This window comes from Phyllobates terribilis, unplaced genomic scaffold (genome assembly GCF_046119375.1).
Source record: "Phyllobates terribilis strain yellow unplaced genomic scaffold, ASM4611937v1 Scaffold_11__3_contigs__length_659146591, whole genome shotgun sequence".
In the NCBI taxonomy this organism is placed as follows: Eukaryota; Metazoa; Chordata; class Amphibia; order Anura; family Dendrobatidae; genus Phyllobates; species Phyllobates terribilis.
In genome coordinates, this window is record NW_027362771.1 from 95,846,611 (window position 1) to 95,867,080 (window position 20,470).

The 20,470-nt window shown below is 42.3% G+C and overlaps 1 protein-coding gene across 1 annotated transcript in view; it reads left to right on the forward strand.

Moving 5' to 3' along the window:
- The window catches only part of LOC141165622 (double-headed protease inhibitor, submandibular gland-like), a 39,043-nt gene extending 20,018 nt beyond the window's left edge, over window positions 1-19,025 (forward strand). The window contains exons 6-8 of the mRNA XM_073651356.1: window positions 3,230-3,275; window positions 13,934-13,979; window positions 18,830-19,025. Of these exons, the coding sequence (XP_073507457.1) occupies window positions 3,230-3,275; window positions 13,934-13,936 (49 nt within the window). The 3' untranslated portion in view covers window positions 13,937-13,979; window positions 18,830-19,025. The remainder of the gene's footprint in view (window positions 1-3,229; window positions 3,276-13,933; window positions 13,980-18,829) is intronic.
- Window positions 19,026-20,470: the final 1,445 nt, after the last annotated feature.

Consider the following 20,470-nt stretch of genomic DNA (forward strand, 5'->3'; position numbering starts at 1 on the left):
AGAAGAATATTAAAAAGGTGCCTCCAATCAAGCAAATGGGGAGACTCACACAGAGAAACAATTCAAAAGCTGGATTAGTAATGATATGAAATAACACATGGTACCTACAAGAGGAAATAGCTGATCTTTCTCTAAGTATTAATCACGACACAAAAACATATTGAGTCATGCAGGGGTACATTCCCATATTGGCATAATTTGCATATATACCACTATAAACTATTAAGAAGCATATCCTCATATTTTTATATATCTGTACATTTGACTCAAGGTAATCCAATACTTTAAATTCCAGATCTTCCTAATGAAACATGCAGTACAACTTTCATGAAATACTGCTGAATCAGAAAAGGCAAAAGTAGCCCACTAGCTAATCACACTGACAGCTTATGATAATGTAATTTGCCCAAAATGACACATGGTTTGCTAAGATGATAATTCAAATAGTGCCAATCTACATGCTGTATAGCTAACTTAGCAAAATGCTACAGATAACAATGATATAAAGGAATTACCTGTCACATAAAGCACAGGGCCACGTGTGCACTCTCTGGGCGAGCTCTCCTCACCCCAATGCGCGTTTCACCTTGCTTCTTCCTGGGGGCGTCACAAATAGGCTGTAACCAGACACTGTGCATCACACCTATCTGTGTGACTGGTGTCCTCTGCAAGCTTCATCTAGGCACATTTGCAATACTACACAGCCACTCACATATCTGCCAATTCATGGAGGGGGTGGCTGTCGCATCAGTATTCTGCACCCGTGCTGCCCCCCCGCCTTTATCATGAAGGTTTACTGCATCCTGCTTGTGCTATAGTAATCTGCCCTGGTATTGGTAAAACCTGTTTCTTGTCTGTGATGTTTTTTTAATTTATGTCCTTTTGTGCGCTGTTCTCTAACTTTGTGCCACAAAAAGCAGCCATGGGTTCTTCTAAGCAGCTGCCTCTGAAAATGAAAATGATGGAGGCCCACAGAAGCAGGAGAAGGCTATAAGAAGATATCAAAGTTTTTTCATGTTGCCCTTTCCTCAGTTAGAAATGTAATTAAGAAATGGTAGTTAACAAGAACAGTGGCAGTCAAGATAAGGTCTGGAAGACCAAGCAAACTTTCAGTGAAACATGTTCATAGCATTGCTAGAGAAGCAAACCAAACCCCTGCTTGACTGCAAAAGAGAAAAGACCTTCAGAAAGATTTAGCTGACTCTGAAGTTGTGGTTCATTGTTCTACTGTTCAGAGACACCTGCTCAAATATGGCTTTCATGGAAGAGTCATCAGAAGAAAACCTTTCCCGTATCCTCACCATAACATTCAGTGTCAAAAGTATGCAAAATAACATCTAAACAAGCCTGATGCATTTTGGAAACATGTCCTGTGGACCAATGAGTTTATAATAGAACTCTTTGGCCACAATGATCAAAGATATGTGTGGAGAAAAAAAGGCACAGAATTTCAGGAAAAGAACATCTCACCAACCATTAAGCATGGGGGTGGATCATTCATGCTTTGGGGTTGTGTTGCAGCCAATGGCACAGAGAACATTTCACGGGTAGAGGGAAGAATGGATTCAATGAAATTTCAACAAATTATTGATGCAAGCATAACACCATCTGTAAAAAAGCTGAAGTTGAAAAGAGGACGGCTTCTACAAATGGATAATGATCCTAAACACACATTAAAATCCACAATAGACTACCTCAAAAGGCACAAGCTGAAGGTTTTACAATGGCTCTCACAGTCCCCTGATCTGAACATCATTAAAAATCTATGGCTAGACCTCAAAATAGCAGTGCATGCAAAACGACCCAGGAATCTCAGAGTACTGGAAGAATTTTCCAAGGAAGAATGGGTGAAAATCTCTCAAACAAGAATTGAAAGACTCTTGGCTGGCTATAAAAAGTGTTTTCAAGCTGTGATATTTTCAAAAGGGGGTGCTACTATATACTAACCGTGCAGGGTGCCCAAATTTTTGCATCTTCCCATTTTCCTTTTTGTAATTTTTAAAATGTAAAATATGAATATATATATTTTTTCTGCAAATGCAAAGGAAATATTTCATCTTTAACTATAGCCTTTTAGAGATCATTTCATTCGTCACGGCGACCCCCATGGGACAGTCCTAACTCTAATATTGAAAACCTTACCGTTTGTCAAGTGACATCATACATCTTGCTTCCATGTCTCTGTGTCCATCAGTGGTTCAGTCTCTCTGCCCTTATCTTACATGTATGATGTCACTTGACAAACGGTAAGGTTTTTAATATTAGAGTTAGGACCGTCCCATGGGGGTCGCCGTGACGAGGCGGGATGGCTTACGCATTATTTTGATCAAAATTATGTTAACTAAGTACCCTTTATTATTTTCATGCACTGTTGCGGTTTATTTACTTATTTACTCTGGTATTTGTGCATTGTGTTTCTGTCTTTGTTTTTTTCTGTCTAGTGGCCATGTGTGAACATGCTCTTACATACAGTATATTGCATGCACACCAATTTACATTCCAGTTCAGATCTTCAGTTTTTTTCATATGTATGTGAATGGAGGCTCAGAACAAACCCTTGCAGACCATTTGTTATAGCAGGACAGAGCTCCTGACCTGAACTGTCATTTAAGAAGGATTTCACACACCACCATCATCTGGAAAGCAATGAGACTTAAGAGCTGTGAGCTGCTCAAGTAACAACTTGAGAATACCCCAGAATGGAATGTTCATTGTTAACATCTAATCACAGAAGCATATTGCCAATGTGCTGCTCATAAATGGTCATAGTTCTTTAAAGGCCACGGCTCCACTATCAGTATTTGGTCAGTATTTTTTCTCAGGAGCGGGAGCCACAACCAGGTGAGGAACAATCAGAGAAAAGGTATAATAGAAACAAGTCACCAATTCTGCATTTATCACCCACTCCTGGTTTTGGCTCCCACTCCTGATAAAAAATACTGACCAAATACTGATAGTGGAGCCGTGGCCTTTAAAGAACTATGACCATGTATGAGCAGCACATTGGCAATATGCTTCTGTGATTAGATGTTATCAATGAACACTTTCATTCACTGACTGTAAAGTCACCAAAATAGTTGCAAGCCATATTCACATTAATAACGTATACAGTGTCCAAATGAACAGTGATTCCAGTCTCCATATACTAATGCATATGCCACACAGATAAACCATTGCAGCATTCTACACTAAATTAAATATTAACACTATTTCTTGTTTTTATCTGCAGTAAAACTGGCCTATTACTTGCATCCGAAGGAGAATGCCAATCAAAGGTTTATATTTTTATATATATTTTGTAGTATTTTTTATTGTATACAATATGTGTTAAAGGTTTATTCTGAAAATCACAAGTTCTCCCCTATCCATAGTATAGAGGGAAACATGCTGATGGCTGGAGGTCCGACTACTGGGACCCCAGCAATCTTAACGCTCTACAGCTCTGTCTTGAATGAATCGGAGGAGCATCTGCTTAGTCTCTGCTCCATTCATTGTAAATGGACTTGCTGTAAATAAGCAAGTACAGTGCTTGGCTTTCTCCTGCAGTCCCATAAACAATGAATGGAGTTGAGCTTGAGCACCTTTGCTCCATTCAAGGCAGGGCTGCAGATCTAGGTTCTCAGGGTTCCAGAACTCTGATTTTGGAATAGATGGGGTCTAACTTGAGAATAACTATTTAAGACTGCTACAATCTATAGTTATCACTGGCTGATCATATTGTATATCGCTTAGTGCCTTGTGCATGTTCGAACATGTCATTCGCTTTACAGGCACTAATTTATAGAGCTTGTGACATAGATAATCTAAAATGATCTGCTACAATACTGTCACCTTTTTCCTGTTATTCCTGCAGTTATGCAATTTAGTGCGAGTGCTATCTGTGGTTTTCACGGATAGCACTTATACCCATGACCTTCTATGGGGCTGTGCAAATGTCCGACTTTGATCCAAATGTCAGATCAAAATCAGCAATGCAAACCTATGGGTCCATGAAAAACATTGATTCACACTTGGTTGACATTTGAGTTATGGTCTGAGTTTCACAGACTGTCAGAATGGGGAGGTTGGACAAACATTTTTTTTCCGCTCCAACTCTGAGAAAAAACTGATGCCACTGTGATCAAACTCTCATCAGAGTCTGATGAGAATAATTGGACTGTTTTTTGAGGTGGAAAGAAAACAGTCGTGTGCACCTACCCTTAAAAGAACTATTTTGATGTGTTTTATTTGTGGTTGAAATTCTTGTGCAGCTTTCAGTCCTAAACTAAGCCAACTAATGGATGATGTAAAGTTTGAGTTGACAGTATAAAGGTGCCAAAATTTATGATCCAGTATGAATTTTAAGACTGTCTAATTGAATTATTAGAAATTTTTATTCCCCTATTACTGCAAAAATTGTGTTTTAGTGTTTTACCCCTTAAAGGGTTTGTTCACTGCTAGGACAGCCCTTTCTTGATCTAAATGTTTGGCCTCGATAAAATAAAAAAGTTCAAGAAAAGTGAAGGCACTCACCGGACTATGTTAAAATGCTTCTTTATTGTTTCTTCTTTAAAAATATCCCAAGCTGGGGGGTATATGTCATGCCATTTCAGGTACCTGTTTGACCTGTTGAAGTGCGTGTCAGCGCGAAACGGCCGTCGTAAAGAACACCATGACATATACCCCCCAGCTTGGGATGTTTTTAAAGACGAAACAATAAAGAAGCATTTTAACATAGTCCAGTGAGTGCCTTCCACTTTTCTTGAACTATCCACAGTATCTTTTGTCTATGAATGGAAGCTTTTTTTGTACCCAGGACTTGAAGGGATAGGTGCTTAGTCCAGCTATATGAAGGAGTGATTGGAGGCGTAGGTGCTGGTTTTCCTGTTGCTTACTCCAATTGAAGATAAAATAAAAAAGCCCACATTCACCTCTTGTGCCAGCGGTGTTCCAGCGATGTCAGCACTCGTGGTCCTGGGGCTCCTGTGCGGTTGTTGTGACACGTCAGCCTGTTGCCCAATCAGCGCCGGCGTCACTGTCCCTGTTTTCGGACAAATTGAAAATGAAGAGGAAGTCAGAGATCAGCTGCATCCCGGACTTACTCTTCACAACACGTGTCACAACAACCGCACGGGAGCCCCGGGACCACAAATGCTGACACCGCTGGAACGGTGTGTATAGGCTTTTTTATTTTTTGGGGCTAAGCATGGATTATGACAGGGAGTTGCCCAGGTATTGGACAACTTTTTTAGAGATTGAGCAATTTTATTTTTTTGCTTTTGTTTTTTCCTCCCCCTCTTCCAAGTACAATACATTTTAATTCTTCTGGACATATACTGTAGTTTTAGTCAGGTGTGGAAAAAATACTTTAAAACATACAAGTGTTAATAGTTTCTTTTTTACCAATTTACAATTGGTAACGTGACTGAACAAAAGAGAAATATAAATCAAAACAATATATGTTGTGATGTAACCACCCTTTTCCTTCAAAGCCGCATCTAAGCACCTGGAATGTTGTATTAAATATCATGGAAGATGGCTTGATCAAATCCTTCTGTCTCTTTATGTAATTCAATGCCGACTCAATGATGGAGAGATCACAGCCAAACTGACCCCTGATCTCAAAATATTGTAGTTGGTAAGGGCTTGTTTTTTGAGGGATAAGTTGTAGTTTTGATTGACACCATTCATATTACTGTATAATAAACTTTAAGTGAGAAAAAATTTCGAATAGAGTGGAATTGGAAGATAAGAACAGCAATTCCACCTTTTTTTCATGGTTTTGCTTTCATGATCATTTAGCAGTAAAAAGCGACCTGGTAACTTTGATCTATGAGTTAGTAAGGTTGTGATGATACTTTATACATACATATTTATTTTTTGCTTTACTAGTTTAGAATAAATTTGATTTTACTGACCATATTCTGAAAGCCATAACTTAAAAACGTTCCAAATATTCATCGTGGGACTGTAACCCACTAGGTAACTTTCAAAATGCTATAGAATGGCCTATCCTGAACTACATCTGCTTGCTTAAGAGTAGAGATGGGCGAACCCGAACAGTAAAGTTCGGGGTCCGTACCAAACACGTCTTGTACCAGGAAGTCCGTGTTACTGTTCAGGTTCTGCACCCCAAACACTGAACATCAGGTGTTCCTCGCGCTGTCAACGCCGGTGGATCTGATCGGTGGTAAGATTAATACCACTGGATGACAGCATGGGAATAAGGGCCTTAACATTGAGTATTTGCCACACTGTCATGTGCATGACAGCTCAGCAAATGCTGCCTCATTACCGCCGATCAGAGAGCTGCAGTTCCCACGCTGTCAGATTACAGTATGAGCCCGCAGCTGTGACCGGAGGTAAAAAGTTTACCTACCGTCACAGGCGTCGGCAGATGACACTACTACACGCTTCAGCCTACGCCTTCTTTCGCAGATAACAGCGAGAGCAGGCACAGCTGATGGGAGTATTCACCTGCCGGCGCCTGCACTATAAGTAAATAACTAAATACATTTAAAAAATTGCGTGGTTCCCCAGTATTTTTGATATCGAGCCAGGCAAAACTGACAGCTGCTGGCTGCAACCCTCAGCTGTCAACTGTACCAAGGCTGGTTATCAAGTATAGAGGGTTCACCACGCTGTTTTTTTATTTAAAGCAATAATTTCAAAAAATGGTGTGGGGTCTCCCCATTTTTAGCAACCAGCCAAGCTAAAGCAGACAGCTGGGGGCTGGTATTCTCAGGCTGGTAAGAGGCCATGGATATTAGCCCCCCCAGTGACTCGCCCCCTGGGCCGTGGGGTACTCGGTAGCCGGGCCGGTCGGTGCTGGGGATGTCACGTTGGCGGTGACCCAGTCCGTGACCCAGGCCGGTCAATTAAAGGGGAAAAGTAAAAGGGGAATAAAGTTTTTATAGAGATAATGTTCATGACGCCACCTGTGGTATGCGGCTATATGGGGCCACCGCTGCGGTGCAGATCCTCTGGAGCTGATGGTGACGCAGCAGGGTTGGTTCAGCTGTCCACAGGCAGAGCTTAGCTCCAGGGCAGTGTATGATGATTTTATGAGGTAGGTGTTGCTGGTGCTGTGTAGTGCAGGGCTGGTGATGGGCCAGCAATAATTCCAGGGCACAGTGGGGTACAGTCTTCAAGGTTTACTCACAGTTGTTCAAGACTCCAGGTTACCAGGGCCAATGTGTCTTGTGTTCACCAGGGAAGGGGTTCAGCAACTCTCAAGTCTCTCAGGAGTACTTAAACGGGACCCTGTTCTATGTTCCTTTCACGGTCGTCTTCCCTGCGTTGGCTCTCACCCTCCTGCCCTGCGCCTCACGATCAGTGTCCCAAGCTGGTAGCCTCGGGTCTTGTCGGGTGACGTTCAGTCCCCTGGACCCTATGCGGCCACCTTTTCGGCGATATAATCGCGGTGGTTGGCTACTGCACCTTGCAAATACAGCAGCCTCCGATTATCTAGCTGAGCCTGATTATTCTCCACTAGCTTAGGGGCCGGTCCCCTCTGCGGCCTGATCCCTCCACGTCCGTGTAGATTCGGGCGCACGGGTGGCTTCCTGCACTCACCGTGCCCCTGGGATCCCCTCTGATTCTGGAGCCTTTCCTCTGCTCCTGTCCTCTCTCTCCTAGGCCTCTTTTACCAGGCCCGCTCTCCTCTCTCTACTCCTCCTGAGCAGAGCTCTTCCAGAGCTCCTGCTCCCATCTGTAGACTCTAAACTTTCTCCTCTCTAGGACCTTCCACCCTCTCTTTTATACTACTACCCTGACGGTGCTCCCTGGAACTGCTTCCTCCACCCACACCCACTACATGGTTCCACCCTCCAGCTATGGACCAGGGACTGTGCTCTCCCTTAGGAGCAATCTCGCCCTTCCCTACTGTGGTGGAGTGTGTTGGATGCGGGTGTGTGGGTCCCGGGTAGTACTCCCTCCTTACTTGAGAGTTGGGTAACACACCTCTGGGTGAGATGCAGTACCTCTGTGGCGACTGAACCCGCAGAGGCGCCACACCAGCCTAAAAATAGCAGCCCGCAGCTGCCCCTGAAAAGGCGCATCTATTAGATGCGCCAATTCTGGCACTTTGCCCGACTCTCCCCATTGCCCTGTGGTGGTGGCAAGTGGGGTAATATTTGTGGGGTTGATGTCACCTTTGTATTGTCCAGTGACATCAACCCCATGAGTTAGTAATGGAGAGGCGTCTATAAGAAGCCTCTCCATTACTAATCCTATAATCAAATTGTTAAATAAAGAAAAACACCCAGAATAAATTATTTTATTTGAAATATAACACACAGTTTTACTTTTTTATTTAAAAATAACAAACACAGCCTCAATGACCAGCTGTGAACTCTGTGACGTCACCGCTAGTCAGTGAGGCTGAGCTCGCACCAGCGACAGCAGCTCATTCCTCAGTGGTTTTCAGCCAGGACGGTCTCTTCTTGGCACCGTCCAGGTTGAAAACTATTTATCGCAGACATGGATTATGGCGTGGAACAGAACTTCAGACTGGTCAGGGATATTGCTGTTTTTTATTTTTGTTTTCTTACAGCAGACAAGGTGTTAGGGGGACGGTTGCAAACAACTTTATTAAATAATGGAAAGCAACTGAACCCAGGGTCCGCGATGCAGCCTGGTGGACTGCGACTTAACACCTTCCAGGTGAGAAGGTAAAACAACCAACTTAAATAACAATCCCCTCCGTGTTACTGCACACCAGAACAGGATTAGGGATTCGCACTATCTCCGTTAACAGCACGAGAGATGTGCAATAAATAATGTATCTGTAGTCCTGTTACAGCACAGGGACTACACAATTGGCGCTAGGATGCGTGTGACTCACGCCGGCAAATACGTGCTCCCAGCCAGCGTGCTATCGGACGGAGGAGTATCTCTCCACGTGGCTTACAGGTGGTACCGGGAATAGGGTGTCTGCAGACTGCACGGGGTGTAAGGCGACCCCTTTGTCAGAGCCAGACTGTCAGATGAAGCTACCTGCCTATTTCATCTAAGCCTGCCTATTTCCACTAAACCTGCCTGCCAGAAACTAAAGCACACATGGAGCCCAACAGACCAAGCGTCCACACAACACCATCACAGCTCAATGATCAGAGCGCGCGCTTCTATGTTTGTGGGCGGGCTTTTTAAAGATTAAGCCCTGCCCACCGTCGCACCATTGGTGACGTCACCCGCGACCAATCAGGCGGTGCCAAGGTCACCGGATCAGCTGACTCCCAAACCACCAATCACGGTCCGCCATGTCACGGGCATGCTCAGTACAGAGAATCCTGGACTTAGGCTTTAGCAGCCCTGTCTCCCTCCGCAACCTATCCTTCATGTTGCTAGGATCAAAGACCCAAGAGACAACTTTTACATCTCGTGGACCAGCTAGGCGTTCGACCTGCCGAAGATGCTGAGCAGCATCAGTACTGGCTGGACCAGAATGGGAGACCACAGATTCCACTGATGGTTCTGAACCCATTTCGAATCTTGCAAACACCCAACGCCTAACACAAGGGCATCGGGATTAGGTGTTAGGTGAGTATAACTCTGTTTGTTATTTTTAAATAAAAAAGTAAAACTGTGTGTGTGTTCTATTTTAAATAAAATAATTTATTCTGGGTGTCTGTCTTTATTTACAATATAACTGTAGGATTAGTAATGGAAAGGCTTGTTATAGACGCCTGTCCATTACTAACCCGTGGGGTTGATGTCACCGGACAATACAAAGGTGACATCAACCCCACAAATATTGCCACACTTGCCACCACCACAGGGCAATGGGGAGAGCGGGGCAAAGCGCCATAATTGCCGTATCTAATAGATTTATTTATTTATATAACAGGCGCTGGCAGATGAAAACTCCCATCAGTCGCGCCTGCTCTCTCTGTTGTCTGAAACAGCAGGCTTCGGCTGATGGGTGTAGTAGTGCCATCTGCTGACGCCTGTGACTGGAGGTAAAATTTTTACCTCCTGTCACAGCTCCGGGCTCACACTGTCATCCGACAACATGGGAACCGCAGCGCTCTGACTAATGGTATTAATCTTACCACCAATCTGAGGCAGTGTTTGCCGCACTGTCATGCATATGACAGCTTGGCAAACACCCGATGTTCAGGCCCCCATTCATGTGAATTGGGTCTGTGTTCGGGTTCAGTACTGTTCTGGTACCAGAACCTGAACTTTTAATAAACTGTTCGGTGTTCGGCTAAACCCGCCAGACCCGAACAGTCAGGGGTTCGCCCATCACTACTCGAGTATTGCTGGTGACAGGTTCCCTATACACCTATATCTTTTGCTTTCCAAGTTTTCACAAATGTCATGCAAATCCAGGGACACCTAGCGTCAGCATCGCTGCTGGTACCAGATGTGAGTATCTGATACTTTAGTACTGATAAATAGACATAGTGCAGAACAGATTACATACAACACATACAAATCTATAGCATAAGAATTGTGCTTTGTTTGATGTATTCTTTGTGGCCTGAATTCAGTCTATGCACTGCAGTTATAACATAGGGACTGACGTTATGTAAGCATGATGGGAACTTCAACTTTTTCTTAATGTTTTACGAAAAAATAAATTAATAATATATATATATATTTTATATCATATATATTAGAGATATATTATTCGAGCACGCTGGAGCTATTCGGATAACACCCGAGCATGCTCGGATAGCACTATATCCAAGCATGCTCCCATGTTTCTAATATATATACAGTGGGAAAAATAAGTATTTGATATACTGCTGATTTTGCAAGTTTTCCCACCTACAAAGAATGGAAAAGTCTGTAATTTTTATCGTAGGTACACATCAACTGTGAGAGACAGAATCTAAAACTAAAATCCAGAAAATCACATTGTATGATTTTTACATAATTAATTTGCATTTTATTGCATGAAATAAGTAGTTGATACAATAGAAAAACAGAACTTATTATTTAGTACAGAAACCTTTGTTTCCAATTACAGAGGTCAGACGTTTCCTGTAGTTCTTGACCAAGTTTGTACACACTGTAACAGGGATTTTGGCCCACTATTCCATACGGATCTTCTCCAGATCTTTCAGGTTTCGGGGCTGACGCTGGGCAATGCTCCCTCCAAAAATTTTCTTTTGGGTTCAGGTCTGGAGACTGGCTAGTCCAGTCCAGGACCTTGAAATGCTTCTTAAGGAACCACTCCTTAGTTGTCCTGGTTGTGTGTTTCGTGTTATCATCATGCTGGAAGACCCAGCCACAACCCAGCTTCAATACTCTTAGTGAGGATAGGACGTTGTTGGCCAAAATCTAGCAATACATCCATCCTCCCTTCAATACGGTGCAGTCGTCCTATCCCCTATGCTGAAAAGCACCCCCGAAGCATGTTACTAACAGTAATGTTTGAGACTGTTATCCCAGTTCGCTTCATGTCATTGACCTGGTCCTCCAGTGTAGTTCTGGGTTGATTCATTACCTTTCTCAGAATCATCCTTACCCCATGAAGCGAGATCTTGCATGGAACCCCAGACCGAGGAAGATTGACAGTCATCTTGTGTTTTTTCCATTTTCTAATAATTGTGCTAACAGTTGTTCTTCTCACCATGCTGCTTGCCTATTGTCCTGTAGCCCATCCCAAGCTTTTTGCAGGTCTACAATTTTCCCTGCTGTCCTTAAACAGTTCCTTTGTCTTAGCGATGGTGGAGAAGTTGGCATGTGATTGATTGAGTGTGCGGACAGGTGTTTTTTATACGGTTAACGAGTTCAAACAGGTGCAATTAATGCAGGTAATGAGTTCAATGTAGTAGGGCTTCTTAAAGAAAACTAACAGGTCTGTGAGAGCCAGAATTTCATGCAATAAAATGCAATTTCATTATGTAAAAATCATACAATATGATTTTCTGGATTTTTTTTTAAGATTCTGTCTCTCACAGGTGAAGAGTACCAGCGATAAAATTACAGACGTCTCCATTCTTTGTTGGTGGGAAACTTGCAAAATCAACAGTGTATAAAATACTTATTTTCCCCACTGTATATACGATAAATTCAAATAAAGTCACAAATTGAGCGAATTGTAAAAAAAAATCTGTATTGAGCATTCTTATTTGATATATATTTTGATATGCATGTATGAATACGTCCTAACGCTCATTAGAGAAGATGGCTCTGATATATTTAAAGAGGTGTTATATTATTATATTGCTTTATTTAGTTAGACAGCAGGAAAATAAGCAAGTTTTTGATTTACTTGCTTTTTCAATCTAATATCATTCTCCTGCTGTGATAGCTTTTATCTTACATAGTGTACAGTTGGTTTCCAAGAAGATGAGCCACCAGAGCTGAGCTATCTTCTAAGATCCCAGTCAGCTTTCTCCAGCCTATTGATTTTTAAAGAGCAGTCATATTCTCACCTGCTCCCTCCCTCCCTCGCAGATCCTGAGTTGCTGTTATCAGTCCTGAATAATCAGTCCACTGGGCCCTAGCTATTGAAAATTCCAGAGCACATTTTCTAATCACAGTTTTCACAGTCTTGTGCTTGTTCAAAGGCCCTGTTTTCTCTATATGTATCTGAGTGTAGGCTCAGAACAACCCTTGCAGACCATTCGTTTGTTATAGCAGGATGGAGCTCCTGACCTGAACTGTTCAAGAACAATTGCACCCATCCCCCCTAGCAATTGGGAAACAATGAGCGCTTCCAATCATTGACTGAAAAGTTTTCAAAATAGTTTCAAGCCATGTTCATATTAATAATGTATGCAGTGTCCAAATAAGTCAAGACAGCAGTCTCCATACTCTGTGTTACGCATCCGGGTGGTGGAACCTCTGTGCTGCGGTGCAAGGAGGGACCAGAGGGGCGTAACTAGGTATCAACTCGGACCGACCAAGGCCGTACGGCGGCTCAATTGACTCCGTGACCAGGGAAGGACCGAGCAGAGGGACCAGGTGCTACTCTGGGGACCGACCTTGTATGAGAGCAGGTGACTCCCACGGGTCAGAAGGTAGGGACTGACCTGTACAGCAGATGGGCACGGGAGGTAGGCTGACTGGTAATCCGGGCAGACGGACTGGCAGGCACGGCAGGTTCCAAGCAGGAGCCTCCAGGTAGGCGGGCTGGTGGGCACGGCTGGTAACGGGCAGGTGCTTCTAGGTAAGCGGGCTGGCAGGCACGGCAGGTAACAGGCAGGAGCCTCCCGGTAGGCTGGCTAGTAGGCACGGCAGGTAACAGGCAGGTGCTTCTAGGTAAGCGAGCTGGCAGGCACGGCAGGTAACAGACAGGAGCCTCCAGGTAGGCTGGCTGGTAGGCACGGCAGGTAACAGGCAGGAGCCTCCAGGTAGGCTGGCTAGTAGGCACGGCAGGTAACAGGCAGGTGCTTCCAGGTAAGCAGGCGGACAGAGCCCATAGACAGACTGGTGGACTGGACTGTAGACAGACTCTTGGGCTGGAGAGTAGACAAGCAGGCGGACTGGACTAGTAGTCAGGCTGGCGGACTGGACTTGTAGTCAGGCTGGTGGGCTGGACTTGTAGTCTGGCTGGCAGGCTGGACTTGTAGTCTGGCTGGTGGGCTGGACTTGTAGTCAGGCTAGCAGCGGGACCTGAGGGCTGAAGCAGAGTATCACACACAAAGCTACAACCTTGCACGGGCACCTCCATATTGGAGGAGGTGCCTTTAATAGGGGAAGTCCTCCGGCCATTGGCCGGGGACTTTTTAGGACGGCGCGCGTGGCCCCTTTAAGAGGGAGGGAGCGCGCGCGCGCCCTAAGCACAGAGCTGGGGAAGCTGCGTGCACCAGCAGCAGCTGCAAGCAGGCCAGAAGATGCCGGAGCAGGACCGCGGCGGTAAGGGGGACGGCGTCTTTGCCGGGCAGGAGGCAGAGACGCCGATGCTACATAATGTATATTCACACAGATAAACAATTGCAGCATTTTACACAGTGAATTAAATATTAACACCATTTTCTTGTTTAATTTGCAGTAAAACTGTCCTACTGCTTGCATCTGAAGGAGAATGCCAACCAAAGGTTTATATATTTATATATATTTTCTATTAGTATTTTTTTAATGTATACAATGTGTTAACGGTTTATTCTGAAAATCACAAGTCTCCCCTTTCCATAGTATAGGTGGAAACTTGCTGATGGCTGGAGGTCCGATTACTGGGGCCTTCAGCAATCTCACTGCTCTGCCGCTCTGTCTTGAATGAATCGGAGGAGCATCTGCTTAGTCTCTGCTCCATTCATTGTAAATGGACCTGCTGTATATACAGTTAGGTCCATATATATTTGCACAGAGACATTATTTTTCTAATTTTGGTTCTAGACATTACCACAATGAATTTTAAACAAAACAATTCAGATGCAGTTGAAGTTCAGACTTTCAGCTTTCATTTGTGGGTATCCACATTAAAATTGGATGAAGGGTTTAGGAGTTTCAGCTCCTTAACATGTGCCACCCTGTTTTTAAAGGGACCAAAAGTAATTGGACAATTGACTCCAAGGCTATTTCATGGACAGGTGTGGGCAATCCCTTTGTTATGTCATTCTCAATTAAGCAGATAAAAGGCCTGGAGTTGATTTGTGGTGTGGTGCTTGCATTTGGAAGGTTTTGCTGTGAAATAAACATGCGGTCAAAGGAGCTCTCCATGCAGGTGAAACAAGCCATCCTTAAGCTGCAAAAACAGAAAAAAACCATCCGAGAAATTGCTACAATATGAGGAGTGGCAAAATCTACAGTTTGGTACATCCTGAGAAAGAAAGAAAGCACTGGTGAACTCATCAATGCAAAAAGACCTGGGCACCCACGGAAGACAACAGTGGTGGATGATCGCAGAATAATCTCCATGGTGAAGAGAAACCCCTTCACAACAGCCAACCAAGTGAACAACACCCTCCAGGAGGTAGGCGTATCAATATCCAAATCTACCATAAAGAGAAGACTGCATGAAAGTAAATACAGAGGGTTCACTGCACGGTGCAAGCCACTCATAAGCATCTAGAATAAAAAGGCTAGACTGGACTTTGCTAAAAAACATCTAAAAAAGCCAGCACAGTTCTGGAAGAACATTCTTTGGACAGATGAAACCAAGATCAACCTCTACCAGAATGATGGAAAGAGAAAAGTATGGCGAAGGCGTGGTACAGCTCATGATCCAAAGCATACCACATCATCTGTAAAACACGGCGGAGGCAGTGTGATAGCTTGGGCATGCATGGCTGCCAGAGGCACTGGGTCACTAGTGTTTATTGATGATGTGACACAGGACAGAAGCAGCCGAATGAATTCTGATGTATTCAGAGCCATACTGTGTGCTCAGATCCAGCCAAATGCAGCCAAACTGATTGGTCGTCATTTCATACTACAGATGGACAATGACCCAAAACATAAAGCCAAAGCAACCCAGGAGTTTAATAAAGCAAAGAAGTGGAATATTCTTGAATGGCCAAGTCAGTCACCTGATCTCAACCCAATTGAGCATGCATTTCACTTGTTAAAGACTAAACTTCAGACAGAAAGGCCCACAAACAAACAGCAACTGAAAACCACCGCAGTGAAGGCCTGGCAGAGCATCAAAAAGGAGGAAACACAGCGTCTGGTGATGTCCATGAGTTCAAGACTTCAGGCAGTCATTGTCAACAAAGGGTTTTCAACCAAGTACTAGAAATGAACATTTTATTTACAATTATTTAATCTGTCCATTTACTTTTGGTCCCTTTAAAAACAGGGTGGCACATGTTAAGGAGCTGAAACTCCTAAACCCTTCATCCAATTTTAATGTGGATACCCTCAAATGAAAGCTGAAAGTCTGAACTTCAACTGCATCTGAATTGTTTTGTTTAAAATTAATTGTGGTAATGTCTAGAACCAAAATTAGAAGAATGTTGTCTCTCTCCAAATATATATGGACCTAACTGTAAGCAAGTACAGTGCTTGGCTTTCTCCTGCATTCCCATAAACGATGAATGTAGTTGAGCTTGAGTACCTTTGCTCCATTCAAGACAGGGCTGCAGATCTAGGTTCTCAGGGTTCCAGAACTCTTATTTTGAAACAAATAGGGGATAACCATTTAAGACTGATATAATTTATAGTTATCACTGGCTGATCATATAGTATATCGCTTAGTGCCTTGTGCATGTTTTGACATGTGATTCACTTTACAGGCACTAATTTATAGAGCTTGTGATGTAGATAATCTAAAATGATCTGCTACAATACTGTCACCTTTTTCCTGTTATTCCTGCAATTTTGCAATTCAGTGCGATTAATATATAATGGGGCTTGTGCACACAAACGATTATATCAACGAGTGCTATCTGTGGTCTTCAAGGCTAGCACTTATACCCATGACCTTCTATGGGGCTGTGCAAATGTCAGACTTTGATCCCAATGTCACACCAAAATCAGCAATGCAAGTCTATGGGTCCATGAAAAACAATGAATGGCACTCGGATGACATTTGAGTTACGGTCTGAGTTTCACGGACTGTCAGAATGGGGAGGGTGGACAAACATTTTTCTTTCTCTCCACCTCCGAGTAAAACTGATGCCACTGTGATCAAACTCTCATCAGAGTCTGATCAGAATAATCACACTGCTTTTTCAGATGGAAAGAAAACAGTCGTGTGCACCTACCCTTAGAACTATTTTGATGTGTTTTATTTGTGGTTGAAATTTTTGCCCAGATTTCAGTCCTAAACTAAGCCAACTAATGGATGATGTAAAGTTAGAGTAGACAGTATAAAGATGCCAACATTTATGATCCAGTATGAATTTTAAGACTGTCTAATTGAATTATTAGAACGTTTTATTCCCCTGTTACTGCATAAATTTGTATTTTAGTGTTTTACCCCTTAAAGGGGTTGTCGACTGCTAGATGAGTTGTAGTTTTGATTGACACCATTCATATTGCCATATAATAAAATGAAAGTGAGAAAAACGACCTAGGAGGGTGGAAGTAGAAGAAAAGAACAGCAATTCCACCTTTTTATGATTTTGCTTTCATGTTCATTTAGCATTAAAAAGTGACCTGGTAACTTCGTACTATGAGTCAGTAAGGTTGTGATGATAGCTAGATAGATATTTTTGCTTTGCTACTTTAAATAAAATGCAAAAGAAGAAAGAAATTTGATTTTAGTGACCTTATTCTGTAAGCCATAACTTTTTTTTTGTAAAAGTGATTGAGTTTTGTGCATCGGGCTGTTTCATTGATACCACTTTAGGGTCTATATAACTTTTAATCTCTTTTTATTCCATTTCTTGGGAGATGACCTGACAGAAATAAACAGTTATTCTGCCATTTTGGTTCTTTCTTCCGATTTGGCATCCACTTGTAGGGGATAAATATTTTTATTTTTTTTTATTCAGATAATTACACGTCCAATTTTTTTTTATTTATTTTTTCAGATTTTGCTACTTGCATTACCTGAAATGTGGAAGGATTTATTTTTTTATATTGGTTGTTTTATTTAGATTTGTTTTTAATGTTTACGTTTTTTTTTTAATCAAGAAACTTTTATTGAAACCAATGTTATAATTTACAGCAGAACAGTTTGCAATGTTCAGAGCCTTATACAATCCAAGTAAATGAGTAGCAATCAAATAAACTAATATTCATTCATGTTTCAGACCAAATTCTCCCCCCTCCTCCAAAAAACATTCTTCTTGCTTACCAACTCCCCCCATTTCCCTTTTTGGTGTGTAATGAGAAATAACCAAACAAAATTAAGAAAGCCTAAAACCTTAGGATAAGGTGTCCCTAGTTGCATATTCCCAGCTACAACAGGAATTAGAAACTTCTCATAATACCAACAGATTGAAGACAACATCTTTTGCCAGCGCCTCCGAAACTACAGCTGGGCATCTAATCCAGTCACCTTATTGCTTTCCAAACTTGGTGATTGCTCCCCTCTTAATATAGACCCTTTTTTTTCATTAAAATGGTAGTGTTCAAGACCTGAAACACTTCCTCTACTGAGGAAGGACCATTTGTTAACCAATGCTTGGCAATAGACATTCTGGTTTGATATTTTCAACACACTCAGTTGTAATCTGCACCAGGTGTAATAAGGCGATCCATCCAATATAAAATCAATAAATTTTATTAAACCACATCAATAAAAATAACCATTAAAAAGCAGAATACCATTGTGATAGGGAACGCTAGACAACATACCTAAATACGGATAATATCAATAATTTCCCACAAATAGTATAATCTAGTGGCACAGATTATATCAGACCAGGGTGTACCTAATAATTGGCAAGGGAGTAAATCTGGGCAATGTAAACAGTCTGCATAATGCCACCCCAAAAAACTATGTAACCAAAATATCATTAAATATCCAAAGAGGACTAGAGGTGGATGTAAGAAACCAGTATTAATCTGTGCCTAATACTTCCATAATCATCAAAACCCACATGGCCATGACAACAACACTTATTAATCCATCAATATATAAAGAAGTGCCTACAATCGTATTACATATTAAAGAGGGGCAATCACAGGTAGAGTGGCGTGCGGTAGACAGCTTTCCCTCACCCTGATGCGCGTTTCACCTCCGCTTCTTCCGGGGGGCATTCCGGGGGTTTTATCTTTGTCTTACATTTACATTTGTTTTGTGATCTGGAACATTTAATGTGACAAACATGCAAAAGAATAAGAAATCAGTTAGGGGGCAAACACTTTTTCACACCACTGTATATTTAAAGGCTATGAATACGTTGAATGACTTAATATATAGCAGTTACATTCTGTCAAATTTGTGTAACTACTTAGATATATGTCATATAATCTGTGAAAAAATATCATCAATAGAAATGGCAAAGTTTTGTCAAAAATATGATGCTGAAAGTTTCCTTTTGTTTTAATTTTATAGGAATGCTGAGCTGAAGATGTTTTTCGAAGGTCTATGTCCCAAACAATTATTAAGCCATGCATCGTATTTACATTTTTTGTCATGTGAACACAAAACTATAGCAAATGGAAAAGCATCACATGGTGTTTGAATATACTACATTTTTTTACCAATTACAATTCTCTCAAATAAAAAGGACACTTAAATATAAAAAAAATTTTTTTTTATTAATATGATAATCCTAAGACTAAGACAGAGTGTCATCAGTGTTATTGAGTATGTTTCTGCTTAATCATCCGAAAAAAAGGCCATGTTCTATGCATAAAATGAGGCATTTTATACAGAGCTTTATGTTTAACACTACAGTATGTTTAATGATATAGAGCAGGTGTGGGGAACGTCTTTTCTGCCAAGGGGTATTTCGATATTTATACCATCATTTGGGATCATACAAAATTATCAACTTGAAAATTACCCAGATACATTTGGCCAAATATTTAATTAAATTACCACAAATGTGATGGCTGAAACCGCTTCTCTTTGGTGTGGCTGTGATGTTAGGGGTTATGGATGATGTTCTACTTTGCGCTGATCTGAAGTACAGCCAACTCTTTGTGATGGTACATTTTGTAAAGAACTCGCAGCATTAAGTCATACTGAAGACAGTTGTATATTACCCTGCAGGTCTCCTCAGAGGGGGAAATTCATCATTACTCATGTTACATTTATAGAAATCAAGCAGTGGGAGTGTGGCAGTTAACATCACATAGGAGACACCAAGACTGCTGTATATACATCACAGGAGACATGGGGCTGGGGCATAGACATCACAGGAGACATGGGGCTGGGGCATAGATATCACAGCAGAAATAGGGCTGGGACATAGACATCACAGGAGACATGGGGCTGGGACATAGATATCACAGCAGAAATAGGGCTGGGACATAGACATCACAGGAGACATAGAGTTGGGGCATAGGCATCACAGGAGACATGGAGATGTAGGTATAGACATCACAGGAGACATGGAGCTGTGGGTGGCTTAGACATCACAGGAGAAATATGGATGCGAGTTAGACATCACAGGAGACACTTTTGTGCTGCAGTATAGACATAACAGGAGACACGTGGATGCGGCATAGACATCATAGGAGTAATGGGGCTGCTGTATAAACATCACAAGAGACATGGGGATGGAAGTATAGACATCACAGGACACATGGAGCTGTGGGTGGCTTAGACATCACAGGAGAAATGTGGACATCACAGGAGACACTTTGGGGCTGCGATATAGAAATCACATGAGACATGGGGTGGCAGTATAGACATCACAGTAGATGCCACCTCTGTTGTCTCCTACTGTGGGATGGGAGCTCATCGTGTACTAACTCCATCCACAGAGGACATTCTGACGCTGGCATTGGGCAGTGTGAGGGAGTAATCTTTCATTGCATGCGCCGCAATGTTCAGTAGTGAACGCTGCTTGTGCGTGCTAGCAGAATAAGATGATATTAAAGGGCTGACACTGCGGTCCCCGGGAGTCTGCACAGGTATATGGTCCTCAGGCCTGAGGCTTCCTTCCCCTGATTTAGAGGAATGCCTCTAAATATAGTCCAATATAGAAAAAAAAATATTGTTTTGCCACTAACAATATTTAACTTG